Source organism: Melospiza georgiana, chromosome 11, assembly GCF_028018845.1.
Source record: "Melospiza georgiana isolate bMelGeo1 chromosome 11, bMelGeo1.pri, whole genome shotgun sequence".
In the NCBI taxonomy this organism is placed as follows: Eukaryota; Metazoa; Chordata; class Aves; order Passeriformes; family Passerellidae; genus Melospiza; species Melospiza georgiana.
In genome coordinates this window covers 14,506,241-14,526,230 of record NC_080440.1, presented here as the reverse complement: position 1 = coordinate 14,526,230, position 19,990 = coordinate 14,506,241, and the positions used below count along the sequence as shown (strand labels likewise).

General features: G+C 62.2%; 2 protein-coding genes across 2 annotated transcripts; both read right to left on the bottom strand.

Moving 5' to 3' along the window:
- Positions 1 to 973: 973 nt before the first annotated feature.
- On the bottom strand, positions 974 to 12,617 carry SEMA3G (semaphorin 3G). The gene is made up of 16 exons (XM_058031766.1): positions 12,530 to 12,617; positions 9,128 to 9,288; positions 8,044 to 8,106; positions 6,416 to 6,535; positions 5,742 to 5,832; positions 5,545 to 5,661; positions 5,162 to 5,304; positions 4,969 to 5,083; positions 4,787 to 4,856; positions 4,467 to 4,611; positions 3,980 to 4,211; positions 3,775 to 3,866; positions 3,482 to 3,523; positions 3,100 to 3,325; positions 2,673 to 2,812; positions 974 to 2,583 (listed from the first exon to the last, which is right to left on the bottom strand). The coding sequence occupies exons 1-16, from the start codon at positions 12,615 to 12,617 to the stop codon at positions 2,119 to 2,121; spliced, it is 2,310 nt and encodes a 769-aa protein (XP_057887749.1). The 3' UTR covers positions 974 to 2,118.
- Positions 12,618 to 14,043: 1,426 nt separating this feature from the next.
- On the bottom strand, positions 14,044 to 19,970 carry ACY1 (aminoacylase 1). Its single transcript, XM_058031880.1, is given in 17 exon segments — positions 14,044 to 14,607; positions 14,723 to 14,783; positions 15,035 to 15,114; positions 15,205 to 15,273; positions 15,355 to 15,499; positions 15,677 to 15,726; positions 15,827 to 15,900; positions 16,004 to 16,060; positions 16,262 to 16,351; positions 16,598 to 16,674; positions 16,859 to 16,953; positions 17,060 to 17,164; positions 17,720 to 17,784; positions 18,385 to 18,529; positions 19,735 to 19,803; positions 19,805 to 19,862; positions 19,864 to 19,970. Coding segments are annotated over 17 exon segments (1,512 nt in total). The 3' UTR covers positions 14,044 to 14,442.
- Between the last annotated feature and the right edge of the window lie 20 nt (positions 19,971 to 19,990).

The following is a 19,990-nucleotide window of genomic DNA, read 5'->3' as shown; positions in this document are numbered from 1 at the left end:
TTCCCACGCCCGCCCGGCCTCAAGGATCCCCTCACCCCACCCTGCCCCGGGACAGTGCCAGGCCCAGGTGGGACTGCTCCCCCTGCAGAAACCGAGGCGCCCGGGGTGCTGCCTCCTCCCAGCCCCAGGTGCATTGTACTGCATGTGTGTTGTACTGCACACGGGTTCTTACACACGTGTGGGTGTGCACATGGCTGCTCAGCCCCTCCTTGGCAGTTCCTAGGGTCACAGGTTGCCTCAGGTGGCTGGTGATCACCAGAGACAAGGCTGCAGAATGCTGCCCTGAAAAAATCTCTCCTGCTCCAGCCTTAGTGGTAAATCCACCCAGGAGCACCAGGCTGAGCCACCCCGGAGATTTACTGGGAGCAGGCACAGTGTACCCCCAAAAGGGGGCACTATTTAGGGGACTGTTTGCTCCTGGGGTCTGCTCCTGCTCAATCTGAAGCATTGCTGGCCCTTGTGCCACCTCCAGCCTGTCACAGCTCACCTCAGGCCAGGTCCCAAAGGCAGCAGAGCCCTCAGAGCCCCTCCTGCTGCCTCCCCCAGCGTGGGCAGCCCAGCCCTGCTCCGTGGGGCACAGGGGTGCACAGGTCAGTGCAGGCACTGCAGAGCTCTGTAATCCAGGCCCCGGGGAATCACACTCCTGTCTCATTCCAGGCTTTTCAACCCGGTCCCTCCCTGTCTCTGCATGCTGGCTGCTGTTCACCTGTGCCCCCCAGGCCTGCAATTATCCAGATCCAGGTGCTTGGCTCCATAAATCATCACCACCCGCACTGCTCCCGTCCCTGCAGAAATGTCCCAGCCTGCCAGCCCCACCACAGCTCTCCCATCCCAGGAGGTTGCAGGACAGGTGGGACAGGGAGGAGAAGAGGGCAGGACCCCCAGTCCGTCTCTGGGATGGGGCAGTGCTCCCAGGGAGCCGCTGCTGCAGCACAAACACCCACGGGGAGGAGAGATGATATCACGACCTGGCTTTGTGTGAGCTATTTAGGGCCTTTTAATTATTATTACTATTATTATTATTATTTTTCTTTCCCGTTCCTGCAGCTCTGAACAATGCCGGTCCCGGCGGGGCGGCGGTTCACACCATTGTGTGGGGCTGCGCTGCCTCAGGAAGGGGCCGATCCTTATCACCCCCAGCTCAGTGAGTGAGCTCATGCCTGCTGAGGAAAGCAAGCAACACCTTGCTGGCAGACTGGAGGTGCCCTCCATGCTCCTACCCCCAACCCCTGCGTTTGGGGGAGGCCCTGGGTGCTGCTTTAGCTCTGCCAGGCAGCAGGAGCCCACCCAAACCAGCCCTGCCAGGCCACCCGCCAGCAGAAACCACCCCCGGTGTGCTGCAGCCCCCCAAACTCTGCTGGGGCTGCCCTCTGCCTGTTCCTGCTTCCACCTGGGCACAGTGACAGTGGTGACATTATTGATTCTCCCAGTGTTTACCCAGGAACAGGTCTAACCTGCCCACAGCCGTTTGCTTTTCTCCCCAGCCCTGTCCAGCCTTAAAACTGTGAGATGTGTAGTGGGGAGCTGCACCCAGGAACAGCTGGCACTGCTGAGCATATCCCAGTGCCGAGGGAAGGTAGGCAGGAGCCCTGTCCCCCAGGACACACCCTGGGTGGCACAGCACAGCACTGGCTCCCCAGGCACAGCAGGTGACAGAGCTCCTCCTGCACAGAGCCTTTTTGGGATGATGCTGGCTTTCCCCCATACAGATGAGCAGGCATCATCTTCCCCAGGCTCTGTGCTGGTGTGGGAAGAGCCTGGAGCCATCAGCCGCTCCCCACGGTGCCACACATGGCCTCAATATTCACAGAGGGACCCAGGCAGCACCTGGGTGACAGCATGGCCTGGGTGGCACCGTGCCACTGTGCCCCAGCCCACCCAGGCACCACGGCCCCCACCTGCTGCATCACCTGCAAGAGCAAGGGGGGCCAACATGTCCTACCTCACTGCGTGTTTGTGAGGTGACTCTGCAGCCCCTGAGGGTGACAGGGACCTGCCCATCCAGGGGGAACAGGCAGGCAGCACTGCAAGCCACCCAGCAGCAGGTGAAGAGGCCCCAGCAGCAGCACAGGGAGCTGGTCCCTGCCCACGGCTGCCCCACGTCCGTCCCTGCCCTCCCTAAGTGGCCGGTGCGTGCCGGGGCACGCGGTTCCTCTCGCTGTGGGCTTTGCCTGTCCGTCCCTTCTTGGCCACGTCCACGCCAGCCAGGACCAGCTTGGCCTGGGCCAGCTTGCTCTTGCGGTGCTGGGGGCGGCTGCTGCACCAGAGGCGGGCGCAGTACTCCTCCACGCGCCGCGGGTTCGGGGAGCTCACCAGGTGCATGATGTCCTTGAACCAGCTCTTGGGAGCCTGTGGCACCAGCCGGGGCTCGGGGCACAGCAGGGCTGGGAGCTCGTCGCCCGGGCCCCGGGGGAAGGAGTGAGCCAGCTGCTGGCTGGGGATGACCCGCAGGGCGGTCTTGGCCACGGTCTGGGTGAAGCCGTGCTCCAGCGTTTTGCAGTAGTAGGTGCCGGCGTCGTGCCGGTGCAGCCTGCGGAACAGCAGCCCCTGCTCCGTCTGCACGATCCGCTCGTCCGTCTTCACCTGCGGGCCACCGGGGGTTGGGAAGGTCCGGGAGTGCCCCCACGTCCCTCCCGTGTCCCCCCAACGGGAGCAGGGCAGGGGAGCCTCACCTCGTCCCGCTGCTCGTCGGGCGGCCTCTGCACAAACCACTGCACGCTGGCCTGCGGGGAGCGGGGCACGCACTCCAGGAAGGTGCTGTTGTCCTCTGCCCCGTAGAGCACCTTCTCCTCAACGCTCTCAAAATCGTCCACTAGGGCAAACACAGGCACAGGCTGGCAGGGAGGGCACAGCCAGGCTTCCACCTGCCCCCACCAGGTGCCAGCCCCCCTTGGCCACCTGCCCAGGTGCCATCCCCTTCTCTCCCAGCAGCCAGCCCCAGCTCCAGCAGCACCCACCTTCTCTCGGGTCATGCCCTGGTCTCTGAGATGGGCAGATGAGGGTGCCCACATGGCACCCTCTGTGTGCTAGGGCTGTGCATGTCAGGCCATCCTGGGGCACTGTGAGGAGCCCCCAGCCCTGGGGCCCCCAGTGTCTCACCGGTCAGGTTCTGGTCCAGGCACTGGTGGGCAGGGTTGGCGTGGCGCCCGTCCTGGCGGCGCTGGCGGCGCTTGCCCGAGGGCTGGTAGTGGGTGCAGGCAGTGCCATCCCAGGCACAGTAGGGATCCCTGGCCAGGCAGCACTCGGCACAGGCAGTGCCGTAGGACTCGCACTGGTGCAGCCGCACCTGGGCCACGCCCAGGCTGGAGCCCACGTAGAGCGTTTGCTGGGGGAACAGCACCAAGGTGGTGAGGTTGGCAACCCCCATGGGCTCAGTGCCTGGACACTCCAGGGCACACATCACAGGGCTTTAGGAGGCTGTGACCACAGCTGGACACCTGCCTGGTCCCCAGCCCCGTGGCTGAGCCATGTCTGTACTCACACGTTTGACAGAGATCTCCATCTGGGTGATGGGCACAGGCACCTGTAGGGGAGGGGAGTGGACATCAGGCTGGCATAATCCCCAGCACAGACAGCCTGGCTCATTCAGAGCCACCAGGGCTTGGCAGAGCATCAGGAATGTTTTGGGGGAGGGTGAAAATACCCCCAGCCAGCCTCTGCCCTCACGACCCTGAGACAATGCAGTGACAGCCCTGACCCTCCATCCCTACATGTGTCCCCAACCTAAGCCCACCCCACTGCCCCCTCCCTTGCAAGTGGGGCAGTAAATGTCACCTTAAAAACCTGCAGCTCCTCCAGGATGACTTCTTCAGTCATGGCTGAGTTTGTCTTCTGCATGACCACCACCTTGAGCACTGAGCCAGCATCTGGGGGCCCAGGAGGATGGAGGTGTGAGCACCCTGCATCTCACAGCCCAGGGGGTGCCCACTGGGACCCCCAGCTCTGCAGCTCCTTCCTGCACTCTGCCCCTGCTGCTCACCTGTGCCGAGGAAGAGGATGTCGTGCTGCCCGTCCTCGGCCTCCACCCTGTCCACCACGAGCCGGCGCGGCCGCTGGGGCAGGTCAGTCTTCACCAGGAGGGGCCGGCGGTGCCGGGGCAGCACGGGCTGGAACATGAGGGGGTGGGCACGGGCAAAGTGCAGCACCTCGTCGGGGAAGTCCTTGGTGGTGCCGTACTGCCGCCGGGGCTGGTTGGTGGTCTTGCTGGGACACTGCAGGGACAGAGGGGACCAACTCAGCCCAGACACCCAGCACCCATCACTCCTTCCCCCTCCATCGTCCCTCAGAGATGTCTTGGGCCCCCCTCTGCCTTCCAGTTTGGCATCCATCTCTTCCAGCCCTGTGCCAGAGCTTGGCAAAGCACCAGCTGACCTCTCCAGCAGGTGAGAAATGGGCATGGCTCCATCACAAGCCCAGAAGAGCAGCTGGAGGAGGGGAGGGACCTGGATCTCCAGGGAGTCACTCACCACGCCCGGCCGTGGGTAGGGCACCCTGCCCTCGTAGGCAGCCCACTGGTGATGGGGGCTGTCCCGGTGGGCAAAGGGCCCGTTGAACACCTCCCTGATGTCAGCCATGCGGTACACACAGACAGCAGAGCCCCGGAAAACGTGGCTGCAAGGGGATGGACAGGGGGTTGAGCAGAGCCATGCTTGGCACTGCTGGCAGCAGGGGCACTGACATCCCCAAAACACATGGGGAGCAGCCAGCAACCCTTAGTGACAGTGACAGGGCAGGTCATGGGCAGCTGCAGCTGGATGTCCCCAGAGGCTGGAGCTGGAGCACCCACCTGACAGTGCTGAAAAGGGCATAGATCTCTGGGTTCTTCCTATCCTTCGTTCTCAGCAAGAAGACATCCTCTGGAAATGAAAGCATGGGCTTTTTCCTGAAATCCAACCAAGTGACTAGCCCCAGTGAGATACAGCTCCATCTGTACAGAGCTGTATCTCACTTACCCAGCTCACTCCTTACCCAGCTCATCAAAGTAGGTGTCAATGCCATCAGGGCCAGGGACTGAGCACACCAGCCGGGCCTTGTTGAAGGTGCTCCACTTGTTTACCAGCACCCTCTGGCCACCAGCATCGTTCTGCAGGGACAGGGAGTATCAGGGCCACTGCTGTGACTGGTGCATCCCTGTCCCCCACGGTCCCCACCAGCATCCTACCACGCAGACACGCCCCACACGGCTGACAATGGCGTGCTCCCTGCTGTCTGCCTCCACCACCTTCTCCGTGAAGAAGAAATAGGCTTTGTCATTGTCCCGGTCATCGTTGTCTGGGATCAAGTGGGCTGCCACAAACTTGGGATCTGCAAGCAAGAGCCGGTCATGTCAGGTTGGGAGAGAGGGCACAGCCACCACCTCCAGAGCCCCAGTCCATGCTGGGGCTGGGTGCCAGCCAGCAGCACACCCAGACCTTGCTGTCCTGGTGCCTGTCCCTGCTCTTAGCTGGCATGGAGGATGCTGCAGCACGGCCACAAGGCTGGTGGTCCCTGTCTGGGGGCGATGGAAGGGCAGGGGGCGATGGAGGGGCAGAGGGCAGCTGTTACCGTGCAGCAGGCGCTGATCCACCTCCGTGCGCAGGGCGGAGCGCGTCCCCATGCTGCGGAACACGCCGGGATCGCGCCCCAGGAAATCTGCCGTGAGGCCGGCGTACAGCTCCCCTCCTGCAAACACACCCAGCTGCTGCCACGGGCACCGGCCCTGGGACACCCCCGAGGTCCCACGTCCCCAGGAGGACACCCACCGATGACGGTGCTGGCGAAGGCGCGGCTGGGCTCGTGCGGGCACCGGCCCCGGCCGCTCTCCATGCTGGCAGCGTCCAGGCTGAAGGTGTGCTGGGGAGGGAGCAGGCAGGTGAGCCCTGGGCCATGCTGGGGCCACCTCTGCTCCCTGCCCCACCTGCACCTCACTCAGGGCACCCAAAGGACCATCTGGAAGCAGCATCCACGCTTTCTGAGGCAAGACTGATCCCATGAGGGTGCATGGCAGCTGAAGGGGACCCACCAGCCCTGTTGCTTGCTCGCCTGCCTGGCCAGAGTGATCATGGTACAGACAGGGCCAGGCTGTGGGGAGGGCTCTGAGGGGTGTGCCATTCCACCCCAGTCAACTTGATTTATGAGCAGTGAGCTGGAGAAGAGAAAATGCCACCCCTACCTCAGCCCCTAGCAGGACACCAGCCCCTGGGGACAGGTTTATAAAGGGGATCCCAGACCAGACAGGTGGGAAAGCTGGACAGGGAGTAGCAGAAGGACAAAGGGACAACAGGGAGCTGGTTCCTGACACTCCCCCCACCACCAGTACTCAGGTTAGAGCAAACAGCACATCCAGCATCCCCCTGCAGTCCCAAGGCCCCTCAGGAGAGAGGCAGGCAGTAGGGACCCACATTCCAGGGCTGTCCTGCTGGGGATGCTGCCCTACCTCGCCACGGTGCCCCACGTAGATGAAGGTGCACATGGGGTGGAAGGCGCCTGTCCCGCAGGCCAGCAGGTGTGTCCGGTTGTAGGGATGCAGCACACGGACATAGTTGGCACAGTCAGTCTGGGGGCACAGCAGGGACAGGAAGGGTCACTGGGTATTGGTGCTGTGCCCACCCCAGCTCCCTGCCTCAGCCTGGGGCCCTGCCACAGTGGGAGAGCCCCAGCCCTGGCTCCCGGGGCTCCACCCAGGCTCCCTGCCTCCAGCCTGGTGCCAGGGATCTGGGGTGGCAGCTTGTGCCCACTGACAGGGCTGGCATGGACTTCATCTGGGTGGGCCCCAGCCCACTGCAAAACTACAGGGCTTTTTACTGCTCCTCCTGCTGCCCAGAGCATCCCAGGGAACCACACAGGATCCAGCTGCCATCTCCTGCCCACAGGCGCCTGTGCACTCACCCTGTGGCACAGTGCACGCTGGCCAGGGCACCAACATCACCTGCCCTGCAAGCTGCACACCCTGCCCCGAGCCCCTGGCGCCCAGGACGTGACCAGATGCAGGGACATCCTTCCCCGTCACGTTCCTGCTTACGCCAGGGATGAAACAAAAGGAGGAAACAGTGGAGACAGAGACAGAGACCCACAGGCATCCTGGGCTGCCTCCAGAACAGCCCTGCTCGCTGCCGTCTGGAATTGTCCCCTTCTCTGAGGGACGGCAGCAGTGACATTCCCAGGCTGGAGACCTGCCACCTCTGACTTTGTGCATTTTCTCCTGGCAGTTCCCATTGGAAAGGGCTCCCATCCTTCTCCACCATTAGCTTGGCAGCTGCCCCGGCCAGCACCAGCCCTGCCTGCCCTCCATTGTCCCCTGCACAGCGGGATGCAGGCCCCTCCTCTGCTGGGAACACCGCTGCCCAGCTGCCCCGGGGGCTCCCAGCCTCCTGCTGTTTATTTTCCCTTTGCAAAGAGCCTCTAAAATAGCAAGGGAAAAAAAAATATACGTTCAAGAAAAATAAAAAGTTGAGCCTGGCCTGGCTTGGATCTGTCGGTGAGAGCTGGTAAAATAAACACAGAGAGCAGAACAGGGACTCCTGGGAGTAATTTGTCTGGGCCAGGGGAGCCTTGGGGACTTTCTCCCCGCCACAGTCCTGCTTCATATTGGGCAGGAGGATGCAAAAACGGGTAAGGTTTAGGGAACAAGGTCACCAAACCTGAGCCAGTTACAGATTTCCCACCATCGGGGACAGCCAGGATGGGGCAGGCAGTGTTGCTGGGGTCTGGAGCACAGCATGGGGGTTTGGGTCCCTCCAAGCTGCAGTCCCAGAGCCTAGCTAACCCTGCCTGCTCGTGCTGCCACATTGGGACATGCTGGCCACCACTCTGTGGCCACAGGGCTGAGCAGAGCAACTAAGACAGGTTTCCAGAGCCTGGAGCAAGCCTATTGCATGGCCAGGACTGGCCATGGACTCCCAGCCTCAGTTTCCCTCTTGCACAAGGATTAACTGGCCCCTGAGCCCCAGGGCCATCCCTGGCAGGTGACATGGCACAGCCCCAACATGGGAGGAGCCATCTGTCACAAGGGGACCCATCTGGCACCCCCAGCTCACAGCAGAGCACACACGGGGAGAGACTCACCCCTGGGTCCTTCCCCTTCTGAAGACACTCCTCCGTCTGCCCAGGGCGGGGTGGCCAATAGATCTGGAACACAAAGGGTCTGCTGGAGCAGGGAGGGGGGACAACAGGCACCCAGCCATGCAAATCCACATCCCCAGGCTGCCAATGGCAACAGGACAGAGAGAGGGACCACAGCTCCCTGGAGCCCACCCAGCCCAGGACTCCCACCCCACAACTCCAAGCAGGACCCTTCCTCCTGGGCAGATGCAGCCTGGCAGTCACAGCCCACAGCTGGGCTGGATTTGGGTGGTCATGCTGGGAATGGCTGGAGCTGCCCTGGAAGGGGGTGGGCTTGTGGGTGGCCTGGGGAAAGGGTGCCCAGGGGACAGCAGGAGTGATGGAGTCCCTGTCCCCCACAGCCTTTGGCAGCTCTCAGACCGAGGGCAGCTTGGGTACACAAGCCCTTGACCCCACTGCAGTGACCCAGCTCGCTGAGGGGCACTTCATTTCCTCCTCCTCTCTCTTCAGCTAGAAACAGCCCAGAGCTGTGTTTGAAAAACAAAAAGTCAAAGTGGAGAGGATGAAAGAGGAGGGGAGCCAGCACCCAGCATCATCATTCTGGTCCATCATCTCTCCCACCAAGGAACCAGGAGAGATTTGGGGGCATTGCCAGAGGACCTCTAGCACAATTTCTTGCAGTGAGGGATCCTTTTAGCTCCTTGTCTCTGCAGGCTTTCAGGTGAATATTTGCCCTGTGAAAGGGATGCCCAGATGGGGATGGGCATCACTCCATCTCCCAGTGGCAGTTTCTTAGAAGAGTGGAGTCCAAAACAATGCTCAGTGCCCAGGAATCACTGGTGAGCTGCACCACCAGTCTCCTAGGCTGATGATCATGACTAACTGCCAGCTAATTTCCCTCCAGCCACCTCAGCCAGCCTGCCCTTGCCAGGCACTACAAGTTTACAGAATAATTTCGAGGCACTTGAGATGAGGCCATGCCCAGGGCAGGCCTTGCTGCAGAGTAACTTTGCCCGGCTCAGTTGGACACCGACAGGCCCACAGGGGGCCAGGGTGGGGACAGACACCCCAGGAGCACCCAGCTCACCTCCTTGGCACCTGCAGTGGCCCCATCCAGGAGCAGGGAGTAGAGCACATCCTTGCCCCCGAGGAAGAGCCGGTCGCGGTACTCATCCAGGTAGAGGCAGCGCAGGCCCAGGGAGCCACGGTGGCCAAAGAACAGCACGGAGCGGTTGGAGGCTAAAAGCTCTGCCAGGAAGAGATGAAAGCATCATCAGCAGGAGCCATCCCAGCCCCAAGGGTTCCTCTGAGCTGCTGAGTGTCATGGAGCTGTGCTGGAGTCAGCAGAGCTGCTCACAGCCACCCCAGCCTGCAGCATCTGCCTCATGGACACCCCAGCCCCAGCCTGCCACGAGTGCTGCTCTCCCTGCCAGCCAAGGACAAAGCTGCAGAGCCAGCAATCAGCAGCAGGGTCCCAGGAAAGGCTGCCACCCCCAGCAAGGTTTGGCTGAACCAGCCCAGACTCCCACTGTGGATGTGCCACAGCAAGCTGGGCTGGGCAGTGCCACCAGCGCCAGGCTGGGATGGAGGCGAGGCCGGACACGGGGTGGGTGCAAGGCAGGTCCTGACCCTGCTGGGTGCCAGCCAAGGACACAATAGCAGGCACCCAGCCAGTGCCATGGGGAAACTGCCACACAAAGCCCGCTGCTGCCACTGCCACCAGAACTCACTGACAGGAAGGTTTCCTCCATGGCACAGACCAGGCACTTGGGAAGAGGCACCAGCATGGGGGTATCCCAGGGATGGACATCACATCCCAGACAACAGGGTCTGACAGCCAAAGCCCCCAGAGCAAGTCCAAGCCTGAAACTCGTGCAATGCCTCACAGTGATGATGACATGGGGGCAGTGGCTCAACTGGTTTCAGTAGGAAATTACTTTCAGGGTCATCGAGCCAGCACAGTGGTGCCCACAGAGCTGCCACAGCTGCCAGAGGGAGAGGGCCAGAGGGAACGGCTCAGCTTCACAGGGCTCTGAGAACCCATCCCGACCCCAGGCCAGGCCACTGTGCCTGCCAGACAGAGAAGGAGAGGACAAAGCACCATTGATGAGCACAGCTCTGTCCCCAAACACCCTCCAGCCCGGAAGAGTGCCAGCCACTGCAGCTGACCCCAGGGAAAAACCCAGCCCCAGCATCTCCCACACACATCCCCAGAAGAGGGAGATGGTGCTGGGACAAACCCAGTCACCACAGGTCAGGACACTGGGCTACCAAGTCCTGCTCTTGCTGGGGGGACATTTGTCGCTTCCAGGAAGGAGGTGGCCAGTGACATAATTCCCATCCTGGTGGAAATGCCTCTTCTAGGCCCTGCAAGGGGGACAAGGCCCATCCCCAGCAGGGGACAGCAGACACCTTCACCCCGCCACACATCCTATCCCTGCTCAGGGGCAGTCCCAGTGCCCCAGGGGCATGGGGGATACAGCCCCAGCGCTCCATCCCCATTGGAAACACCTCTGTGCCTGCAAGCAGGGCTGGCTCCAGGCAGTGCTGGTCCTTCCACCCAGTCTGGCACCCTCCTCCCGGTGTCCCACAGCACCAGGTCCTCCCACATGGCCGGGTCCAGCCCAGGAAAACGCTGTCGTCTCCTTCTACTCTTGCCCAGCAATAATATTTTCCCAGCTCAAAACAACACTGGCAAAGTCGGCAGGCTCCTTTCATTGTTTCAGGCAAGGCTTCCCCTTCTCCCCCAGACCTGGAGAATTCCTCCTGCGCCTCGGGTTACAGTGGCTCAGGGCTCCTTCCCCTGCAATCCCCAGGGACCAGCCCTTTGCCATGCCCATCCATCCCTGGGACACCCTCACCCCAGGGTGGGGGTCCCAGGGGAGGGACAGCAAAGAGCCCAGGACAATGCTGCTGGTCCTCACAACAGCAAAATGTTCTTTCCCCTCTCACATGAGCCACTGCTGGAAGCTGAAACAAAAGGGAAAGAGTGGCTGGAAGTGTGAGGGAGGGCTGGGTACACGGCCACCCCTGCACCCACAGCACAGTGCCTGTCCCTGTCACCCCACAGAGTCACCTCACAGCCAGAGCCAGCAGCCACGCAGAGCCCAGGACGAGGAGCTCTGCACAAACAGCCTCAGCTCACCACGGTTTTCATTTCAGAGACTCTAATGTCTTTAATTGAAATTTTCTTTTTCTTTTTTCTTCCCCCGGGGAGAAGGCGGTGGCAGAATTTGTTTCATGGGAAATTTCAGTTGCTGTTTCCAATTTGGAAAACGAATGGAATAACCAGCTTAAGGGAAAAAAAAAAAAAAAAAAAAAAAAAAAAAAAAAAAAAAAAGCAGCTTCCAAAGGTGGCTGGCTTCCCGTGGGAGGCTGAGGAGCTTCCACCCCGCCCCGGGCAGCTCCTCGCACCTGGGAAATGGACTTTGTGCTGGACAGGATCAGACACTGAGCCAGACACCGAGCCCCGCGATTCACCCCTGCTGAGACCCCAGGTCCCCTCACCCTGCGCCAAGGCCAGCCTGAGGACACCAGGTCACATCCCGGGGCAGAGCCATGAGCCACGCCGGGCTCGCAGGATGAGGGATGGGGGGCACTGTGTGCCTCAGTTTCCCGTTCCACAGACCCGCAGACCCTGGGGTCACCTGCTGTGCCCCAGGACAGAACAAGGGGTGCAAAAACCCGGGAACCCCCAGCCCAGGCAGCAGAGGAGCGATTTCCCCTGGCCCTGCAGCTCCCGAGGCTCTGGAAGTGCTGGGCTGCCCAGGTCTGTCCCCCTCCTGGGAAGGAAGGGGGAAGATATACATTATATAATTTATTTTATGTTGCATTTTTTACAGCAGGTTCATTGCTTTGAGGCCGGGAGGAGACTGGGGCGCCCCAGGCTCTGTCAGGTTTGGCTGGAGCAGCCCATGGATTAGGCTGGCAGAGCGGGGGATGCGGCGAGCCAGAGCAGGATCACAGGGAGAGCTTTAATTAAACCCGAGCGCTGCCCCCGCACCCCCGAGGGGGCCCGGCACCCGCACCCCAGCGCGACGGGGCTCGGGGGTGCACCGGGACCCCCAAACAGCCGGGGGCAGGATGCTGAGCACCCGCCCGGCGCAGGAGCCAAAGCGCGCGGGGCCAGCACACCGCCGTGCCTCAGTTTCCCCGCACGCCGCGGGGGAGCCGAGCGCCCACGGCAGCGGCGGGGCTGGCGCGGAGCCCGGCGGCACCGGCACATCCCTGTCCCCCGTCCCCGCCACCCCGCTCCTCTCTTCCTCCTCCTCCTCCTCGGGAGTCCCCTACGTCCCGCTGGGGAGCGGAGGGTGCAGAGCAGCCACCCACGAAACCCCAGCACAATTTGCCCACAAACCGCACCAAAACCCCGCATTTGGGAGCAGTTCCCGCAGCTGAGGCTCCCCACGTCCCCAAGCCTGTCCCCTGAGGTCACCCTCGCTGGCCACCCCCGTCCCGTCCCGCAGCAGGTGCCCCCGGCCCGGCTCACCGCGGTAGGACAGGCGCAGCCGGGGCAGGCTGAGCCCCGCCGTCCAGAGCCAGCACAGCGACAGCGACACCGTCGCGGCCGCCCGCATCCCGCCGCCGCGCCCTCGGCCCGCCGGGGCACCGAGCCTTTATGGGGCCGCCATCCGACCGCCCCCGGCCCGCCCCGGCCCGCCCCGGCCCGGCCCCGCCAAACCCCGGCCCCGGGCGGCGGGGATGCGCGGGGACACGGCCCCATCTCCCGGGGGGACCCGAGAGCTCCGCGCACCTCGAAGTGTCTCTGCCGGCGACGCTTTAGTGCAATACAGCAGCTTCTGACCTCGCTGCAGTCCCCTTCCCCCCAGTGACCCTGGGGAGCAAGGCAGGGAAGCTCTGGTCCCCCAGCCTGGCACTGCTGAAGGAGCAGGAGAGGCCACACAGACCTGCCCCCAAGGAGGATGCTCGGCGTGCTGTGATCGCCCAGCATCAGCAAGCACACAGCTGCCAGTCCCATCTCAGTGCCAGGGAAGCTGGGGACAGCAGGCCAGATGGGGAGGGGAATGAGCAGGGTGCCATAGGCGGGGCATAGGGTGCCACAGGTAGCCCTGGCACCCCGACAGGGCAGGGGAAAGCAAAGGTGCCAACATCCTGGGCAAGGATCCTGGCCAGCAAGGACCCCACGGTACCCACACCCTTCCTGTGCCATCCTCCCCCTGGGCTGCTGGGTCACTGGATGTGGTACTATGAGACCTCAGATGCCAACTTCCCCTGGGAGCCTCATCACACAGCAAGTGTGTCCTGCACCCAAAAATGTTGGACTTCCCCCTGCACTGGATGGAGGGAGGGGAAGGAGGAGAAGAGCTGGTGGCTTCTCCCTCAGTGCTTCATCGCCACCAGCCTCATCTCTTCTCCCAGCCCAGCACAAGGTACCCTCATTATCCCCAGCCCCCAAGGGTTCCAGCAGCTTTTTTAATTAAAACAGAGGTCAGGAGGCTGGGGAGCCCTGGCTCAGTCCCACCTTTTGTAATGGAGCAGTTCTGGCAGCCTCCTGAGCCGTGTAAAACCACCTCAGTTCACTCCTGGCCCTTGGTTTCCCCAGGAAGCCACACGGCCAGGACAGATCCCACACCCTGGGGCACTGGGAGCCGCACAGGGCTGGGAACGAGCAGGGAGGAGGAGGAGGAGCAGCCAAGGCAGCTCTGGCAGGTGAGCAGAGGTGCCTGCCCAGACCCGCTCGCTGCCTGCCCTGACCAGAGGGTCTGTGCAAGCGGCAGAAGCTCAGGAGGGATGGAAGGAGGGAGGGAGCAGGATGAGCCCCAGTGCCCGTCCCCTGAGGCTGATCGGGAGCAGAGGCCCTCAGCCTGCCCGGGCAGGATCCTGCCTGCACTGCTGTCATGCAGACAATGAGCCCAGGGCAGGAGAACCACCCCAGCAAACTGCACTGCACCAGGAAATCTGCAGTGCCTCAGTGAGACCCCGTGGGTAGCACCAGCACGGACAGACAAACAGACACACTGCCCCGCTCCAGGCTGTGCTTACCACTGAGATTTATTGATAGGGAGAGTGGGCAGCACTGGCCCCAGCTCCCCCAGCAAGGGGGCAGGGAGGCAGGACCAGGCATGGGGAGGCAGAGTGGGGCACTGGCCAGCCCCTCACCACCCAGCCAGTGCAGCCAGAGATGGCACAGGGAGAGGGGGAGGCACTGACAACACCAGGAAAGGCTGGAGGCACCTGGGCACGAGGCTCTGCTGGCACCTGACCACGGGGGACACAACCCTGTGGGTGTCCCCATCAGGCCAGCCCTGAACACAGCCAACATGGCACGATGCCATCTACATGCCCAGCACCAGAGCAGGTATTTGCTGTGCCCAGAGCCCCTGCCCCTCTTTTTAAAGCCTGTGTCTCTCTGCTTGGCACTCCCTGCCCCTCGCCAGGCGCTCAGCCCTCCGTGGGCAGCGGGGGCACTGAGGCCAGGGCAGTCAGGAGGCGGGCGTAGATCTCGATGCCCCGCAGGAAGATTTGCTCGTTCAGGAACTCGTTGTGGTCATGGAGCAGCACCGGTGTGCGGTTCATGGGGGAAAAGCCAATAGCAGGGTGTCCTGCCTGGAGATGGGGACACACAGAGTGAGGTCACAGCCCCCTTTCACCTGCACAGCTGCTGCTCGGGGCTGTGGCCTCACCCGGGCGAGGCCCTGTGGCAGGCTGGCAGCACACTCACCGCTCGGATGTAGCGGCTGTCAGTGGCAGCTGGGAAGATCTCCAGCTTGAGCTGCAGCTTCCTGCCAAGACAGACCCTGTGTCAGCAGAGTCCCCTGTCCTACTCACACCCCGTGGGCAAAGAGACTGTGCCAGGACATCCCTCAGCCCTGCAGGACACTCAATCCCACACCTTTTGAGGGGCAACAGGGAGATGCTTTGGCAAATCCCCATCCCAGCCCCTGACATGACCTCAGAGGCCCCCAGGGACCACCTGGCTTCCACCAGAGGATGTCCCTGCCAAGGTCCTGCCCTTCCTAGGGACACTACTTACATGTCCCTGCAGACCCCACTGAAGGCCTTCCACCATGGGTCCGAGTCCTCAGTGGAGGTGATGTGTTGGTCCATGCATTTCTGACAAGAGGCAGAGGGCAGATGAAGGGGCGAGGGGGTGGCATTTGGCAGGGGAGGGACAGGGGAGGCCAGGTAGCTGAGATCCCTCACCTGGTGGAACTCAAAGGTGACACCTTCCCCAGCATCACGGCACCACGTGGCCACCTGCTTCTCGAAGGCCTGGGCAGAGACCAGAGGAGGGGTGAGAGCAGGGTACCCTCATCCCACTCCTCTCCCGGGTGGGGCTGGCATGGTGCCCACCTTCAGGTCCACGGTGGGTGGGATGCGGATGTCAAAGCTGGCAGCCATCTCGGAGGGCACCACGTTGAAGGAGACACCCCCCTCCAGCATGGTCATGTTGAGAGAGGTGACATCCCCCAGGGTCAGGCTTGAGTCGGACTTGAGCCTTGGGGGATGCAAGGGACACTCACTATCTGCCACCTGGGGAGATGTGCTTCCCTACCCTGCTGTCACCCAAAATGGGGAAACTGAGGCACAGGGCAGCAGCACCAGATCATAGCCTGGCTTGGGATCCCAAAGCCCCCCTTCATGGACTGAAATAATCCTGCTGCCCATCTCCTACCTCTGCTTCTCGCTCTCCCTGAAGGCCAGGAAGGAGGTGATGACTTTGTGCTGGGGAGGGAAGGGCAGTGGGTGAGGACCAGCCCCATGGGCAGGGGCCTGGCAGCCCAGGGCAGGCATGGGGGTGCACAGGAGGTACCCCCTCTCTCACCAGCTTCTCAGCTGCCGTGTTGCTGATGAAGCGGGACCCATGCCCGGGGCTACCCGCGCACTTCACCTTTATCCCTGCAGGCGTGGAGGGAAGGGTTGAGCAGAAAGCCTGGGATAGCATCAGTGCCCCAGCACCCAGGAGAGCCAAGGACAGGGCAGTGGGCACACAGATACTCACACCATGGGCTCCTCTCACCATAGAAGACACTGAAGGTGTCAGATGGGCTGGCCAGGCCTGTGGTGGGCACAGACAGAGGGTGAGTGGGACATGGAGGTACCAAAATACTGCTCTGTCCTAGCAGCATTTTCCTCCAGACTGGCACCTGCCCAGGGGAAGGATCCCCCAAGGGGGTCCCTGGAAGCAAGTGGGGTGCTGGTGCCTGGGGAGTGATGCCAAGAGGAGACACATCCCAGTGCCAGCCCTACCAATACTCACCCTCATCCATGGCAAAGCCCACGTTGAGTGCTTTAAACTCAGGGCGCTGCACGAACATCTCCATGCCCTTGTGTCCTCCCACCTCCTCATCTGTGGGGGAGAGCCTGGCATGGAGGGAGGAACTGGGGCATCCCCCAGCCCACCACCTCTAGTCCTCCTTCCATGCCAGCCTGGATGCCACCAGCACAACTGATGTCCTTGGACATGGAAACCTCTCCAGCCTTGAGCTAGGGGAGGTCACAACCTGGGGAGCCTGGCTGCCATGGGAGACTCCCCAGCACCACCCAGCTGCCAGCCCCCCTGTACCTCCTGAGAGGGGACAGCCTGGGGACTCACCAGGCACAAAGGTGAGGTGGATGGTGCGGGCAAAAGATTTCCCTTCTGTCTTCAGCCTCCGGATGGCCTCAAGGTACCTTGCAAGGGAAAGCAGTGTATGGTCATTGTGGAGGAGAGGGGCTTGTGTGCTCTGAGCCACCTCAGGGCAGAAGTAGCACCTCTGGCCCCAGGGACCCTGAGGATAGTGGCATCCTGTCCTGCATCACTCAGGGACACCACCAGCACCGTGCTCACCCAGCAGGTGCTGAGCCCTCCACTCACTGGATGGAGACGCACTTCATGTCCTGGGCACCCCGGGCGTAGATGTTGCCTTGTGAGTCTTTAACTGCCTCGAAGGGGGGATAGGTCCAGTGCTCCTGCAGGGAAGAGCGTCCACGATGGCAGAGGGGCACAGAAGGCACCAGCTCCCATCCACCCTGCCTCCTCTCCATGCCCTTCCCACCCCTCGCTCTGTTCCAGCACCTCGAAGACAGGCACAACGTCAGTGTGGGAGTTGAGGAGGATGGAGCGCAGGCGGGGGTTCGTGCCCTGCCACGTCAGGACCAGCACCACACGGCCCTGGCACACCTGTGGGACAGAGGCAGGATGTCACCAGGGTCCAGGAGGGGGACAGAAAGGTTTGGATTAGCAAGCTGGAGCCGAAAAGCATCAGCTTGGGAAAAGTTTCTGGATGCCACCTGCCACCCCCTTCTCCACTGGGAGAGGAGCAGGCCTGCCTAAACCCCCACAGCCAGACAGAACCTGGCTGCAGGTGCCAAACCTGGCTGAAAATTCAGAGGAGGGAAGACAAACCCAGCATGTTCCCCTGGTGCAAGGGAGTCTCCCAGGACAGCCAGGGCCCAGCAGGAAGGATGGCCCCAGCCAAGGTGACGCTGCCAGGTCCCCTGCTAATCATAGCACAGGCAGCTGCAGAGGTCAGCAGGGAGCAGCCGGAATAGCGGCTCAAGGAAGGGCTCAGGTCAGCAGGGGATTACAGGCAGAGGGATTCACTCCTGCCTCGCTCTGGGTGCAGGCAGAGGAGCATTGTGGTCACTGAGGAGCCAAGCACGGGTGGATAGATGGATGGATGGATGGATGGATGGGTGGGTGGACAGACTGAAGGCTGTTTCTCAGCTTGCTCACCTCCACTTTCTGGCAGGCCAAGCCCAGCTCGGTGCCGACACGTTCCAGAAACTGGACAGCTGCATCTGGGGAAGAGTGGGGAAGGCCACATTTACACTGGGGTCATTCACTGCAAACCCCCAGGGGCCCCAAGACTCTGTGGGGTTCCCAGAGCAAGGAAAGAGGTGACAAAAGAGGACAGGTGCTGCAGGTCCTGGACACAAGAAGTGGCCATGAACAGGGATGGGAGAAGCTCATCATCATCCCTTTGGGGTGACAACTTGGGAAATATGAAAAAAAAAATTGAAAGGGGGTGAGTTCAGGGGGAGTGTTTCTCCAGTGGAGTTTAGGGAGCTCCTCAGTGATAAAATATACTTTAGTAGGAAGACATAAATGTTAACAGAAAGAGATCTACACAGAAGGAAATCACCCATCCCAGGGCAGCATGGAAAGTGGAGCAAGGGACACGGGGCTAGAAGAAGCAAACAGCAGCTCTGAGGGCACTTGAGATGTCCCTGCCCCAACCAAAGGCACCAGCAGAGATAAGGCACAAGGAGTTTGCTCCTTAACACCACGATCAAAACAGCCCCAGTACAGGACTTGGGCACCTTGGTCCAAAGATCAGAGCTGCAAAGCTGCATTACCCAGTCCCCACATGGCTCCCCGTCCTGTCCCCCCATCCTCACCGTAGTCAGGTTTAGGGTGGACAGTGTCAATCCTCAGGTACTCCCGGAAAAGCGTAACCGAGGGGTTCTCTGAGGCCCCCGCGCTCTTCCCAGGCTTCCCAGGTGCCATGTCTGGGAGCAGGGCTGCAAAGCTCTGGGGAAAGAGCTGCAAGATGGTTAATCACCCACCAGCCCCTCCAAAGTCCGCCTGCACGCTTGGTCGTCACAGAAACCGAAGGGAGATGGGGCAAAGGTCTCCCCCATAGGACTCTGGGACATTGCCACCATGGGAGAGATCCCCCCCACTTGGGTACAGGGCAGGATGGGGTGTGCCCATCATTCATTCTTCCCCCAAAACACATGTTCCTGCCTCAAACACAGTGCCAGGACAGGCTGTGATGCCCAAGGGGTGAAATCCAGGGAAGGGCTAGCTGGGAGGAAAGGGGGGCAGCTAGGCGGGGGAGTATGAAGAGGGGTAAAGGGGAAGAATGGTATGTTGGGTGGTAGTTGGGATTATCCAGGGGTTAGAGGTCTGTGGGAATGCTGGGGCATGCAGGCAGGGAAGGCAGCATGCTGGTGTAAGGGGGTGCAGGTAGGGAAAGGGGGCTACTGCCTGGCTAGGGGGTGCAGGAGAGCTGCAAGGAAAGGCTCTGGGGGTGCAGGGAAATGGGGATGGGGAAGGGGGATTGAGTGTTAACAGAGGCCAGATGTACTGGGGGAACACACGAGGGTGACAGGCTACTGTGGGAGCTGTTTGGGGAAAGCTGGGGGAGCAGGAGGATGTGGGGTGCTTAGGGGCACATGGGGGTTCAGCAGGAGGGGTGAACGGGGGGTATGGCAGCAGGGGGTGCACAGAGGCCATGAGGGTGCAGTGGGACTGTGGTCAGGGGGCAGGGGTACGGTGGCTGGGGGTGCCAAGGGGCACACACAGGGGGGGTACAGGGGTACCATGGCTGGGGGGCAGGCAGGGGGCACAGTGGGGTGCAGGGGCACTGCAGCTGGGATGCAGGAACACCACGGTTAGACCTGTGGGCAGCGCAGGGGCACGGGCAGGGCTGCAGGGGTACTGCGGCCAGGGGGGTACGGGGGAAGCAGAGGGCAGGCAGGACACCGTGGTTAGGGCTGCAGAGCGGCGTTCCTGGGGTGCAGGCATAGAAGTTACAGGAGTGCACGGGCAGAAGGGCAGAGGGGCGCTGGACAGCGTGGTTAGGAGTGCAGGGGGTGCAGAAGAGCGCGGCAAGGGAGTGCAGGACAGGAGAGGAGAGGTGCAAGGGGGGGTGCAGGATACCTCGGCCCGGGTTTAAGGGGGGCCAAGGCACCGCGGCACCCACCCGCGGGGTGCCCGGCCCCGCTGCCCGGCCCCGGCCCTACCTCCGCGCTGCCGCCGCCGGCGCTGCCCGCCCGGCCCCGCTCCGCCCGCCGCGCTCCGCCCGCTCCGCCCGCTCCGCCCCGCCGGCAGCAGCGGGCAGGAGGCGGGCAGGGGCGGGCCGGGAGCGCAGGAGGGGCACGGGGCACCCTCCCGGCCCCGCACTAGCGGCAGGGAGATGGGGCTGGAGCTCGAGGAGCCCCGCGGCGCTTGGGGACACACGCAGAAACCAGAGCAGCATCAGTTTATTGGCCTCGTGAC